The following is a 2,500-nucleotide window of genomic DNA, read 5'->3' as shown; positions in this document are numbered from 1 at the left end:
AGAATTACAGGATATGTGACTCAGCACCTGGATTCTGTCTTATGTAGCAAAATGTGATTTTTTAAATATTTTGTTTTGCATTAGATAAAAGTAGAGACTCAGAGCTACAAAATGGTATATCATACACTACAGTTGAGGAACAATGGGGAGGTAATTCTGCTTTGAAAGATGATGAACCTGTTAACACTCTAAGACAATTTCCCTTGAATGTCTTGGTATCTACTGAAGGTCTCTCTTTGTCTACACCCATTCAACATTGTTCACACCCTCTTAAGCTTTTATCCCCACCCATCTCCTTGCGTTCAGAGCGCACACTTGATGCTCTGGCCGATGATTTGTTTGCCTCTGGATAACATGAAAACAGTCTAACCAGCTCTGCTGGCAACAATTTCATGACACTTTTTTTGACGTTTACTGACAGCGGCCATATTCAACGGGTGTTGTACACACGTCACATAACGTTGGCTAACGAGCCAGCTAATCTTATCTAGTTTAACAACAATGCCTAACATTAGGCTCTAACTAGAAAAGCAAACAGCTCTGGGAAATGAATAACAAAGTCTGCTAGGGAGCCAGCCAGCTAACACTAGCTAGCTAGTTAACAGTACACTTTAGCTTAAGATAGGTAGCTAGCCAGCTAGGTAAACAATGTACCTAGCTATGTAAATAATGTACCTGGCTAGGTAAACAATGAACCTGGCTAGGTAAGCAATGAACCTAGCTAGGTAAACAACGAATCCAGCTAGGTAAGCAATGTACCTAGCTAGGTAAACAATGAACCTGGCTAGGTAAACAATGAACCTGGCTAGGTAAACAATGAACCTAGCTAGGGAACAAAGTACCTAGCTAGGTAAACAACATTTAAGATCACACACGTTACGTAACGTTAGCTAACGAGCCAGCCAGCTAACTTTAGCTAGTTAAACAACAACAATAGAAGTGTGTTATTAAAGCACACGAAAGTTCACATTTTGATCCCCAAAAAAAGGTTTTTACGTTCAAGCGACTCTCCTGTGAAGTCGTGAATTGCAACATACACGTAGTTTCCTGTTTACTGGTCACACTTTAGCTTTAAAGCTGCAACAACAACACAAATCTCTCACATGACAAAATGTGTAGAATTGCAGGATATTAGCTTGAAAACTGCAACATTTTCTCTCTGATGCCAAGAAGAGGGCCTTTAAAATGTTCCTTCCCAATGTCCGAGACTTGGTTTGTCCGGCGCTGCCAAAGTCATATTAAATCTCCTTGTATGCTATTTTTTATCTCACTTGTGTTCTGATTATGAGGTAGTCCCTGCTATATGTAATATCACAAAGAGTGTCCTTGACCTCAAAAAGTTATAACACTGTTCTGCCTTCTCTCCTCTCCTCTCCTCTCCTCTCCCTCCTCTCCCTCCTCCTCTCCTCTCCCTCCTCCCTCCTCTCCTCTCCTCTCCTCTCCCTCTCCTCTCCTCCTCTCCTCCTCTCCTCTCCTACTCCTACTCCCTCTCTCTCCCATAGCCCTGGTGAACTACCACCTGTTAAACAGTGTGCAGTGCTCTGAGGCCATCATGGCTGGGTCTGTGTACGAGACAGTGGAGGGCAGCACCATTGAGATCGGCTGTGACGGAGACAGCCTGACAGTCAACGGGATCAAGATGGTCCTGAAAAAAGACATTGTCACCTCCAACGGAGTCATCCACCTCATCGACAAGGTCCTCATACCTGACTCAGGTAAGATCTTATTCCCATGATGATAACCTTTAAACCCATGTAGTAGGACTTCATGGTGAGACACTGAAAGAGATTCCACAAACGTTGCCTAATTTAAAAGCCAACCCCTTAACTCAATTAATCAATCAATCAAATGTATTTAATAAAGGCATTTTTACATCAGTAGTTCTCTGTCACAAACTGCTTTACAGATACTCAGCCTAAAGCCCCAAAGAGCAAGCAAAGCAATGATGCAGAGTTACAGTGGCTAGGAAAAAAGTCCCTAGAAGGCAGGAACCTAGGAAGAAACCTAGAGAGGAACCAGACTCTGAGGAGTGGCTAGTCCCTCTTCTGTCTGTAGCAGAAGTCATTTCTCTTGGATATGAATGGATGTGTTTACATCCCTGTTAGTGAGCATTTTTCCTTTGCCAAGATAATCTATCCACCGGACAGGTGTAGAATATCAAGAAGATGATTCAACAGCTAGATCATTACACAGGTGCACCTTGTGCTGGGGACTATAAAAGGCCACTCTAAAATGTGCAGTTTTGTCACACAACACAATGCCACAGAGTTTTGAGGGGGTGTGCAATTGACATGCTGACTTTAGGAATGTCCTCCAGAGCTGTTGCCAGAGAATCGTCTGAAACCAGCCACCCAGACAGCTGATGAAACTGAGGAGTATTTCTGTCTGTAATAAAGCCCTTTGTGCGGAAAAACTCATTCTGATTGGCTGGGCCTGGGCCTGGCACCCTAGTGGGTGGACCTATGACATCCCAGGTCCTCCATGGCTGCGCCCAGTCATG

The 2,500-nt window shown here is 43.6% G+C and overlaps 1 protein-coding gene across 4 annotated transcripts in view; it reads left to right on the top strand.

The window, feature by feature from the left end:
• The window catches only part of LOC112247739 (periostin-like), a 73,911-nt gene that overhangs the window by 35,415 nt on the left and 35,996 nt on the right, over positions 1-2,500 (top strand). For all 4 annotated transcript variants that reach the window (XM_042311110.1, XM_042311109.1, XM_042311108.1 and 1 more), the window contains exon 8: positions 1,503-1,715. In XM_042311110.1, the coding sequence (XP_042167044.1) occupies positions 1,503-1,715 (213 nt within the window). The remainder of the gene's footprint in view (positions 1-1,502; positions 1,716-2,500) is intronic.

This window comes from Oncorhynchus tshawytscha, linkage group LG33 (assembly GCF_018296145.1).
Source record: "Oncorhynchus tshawytscha isolate Ot180627B linkage group LG33, Otsh_v2.0, whole genome shotgun sequence".
Lineage (NCBI taxonomy): Eukaryota > Metazoa > Chordata > Actinopteri > Salmoniformes > Salmonidae > Oncorhynchus > Oncorhynchus tshawytscha.
Note: the sequence above shows the minus strand (reverse complement) of the source record. Positions and strands in the feature narration are given on the sequence as shown.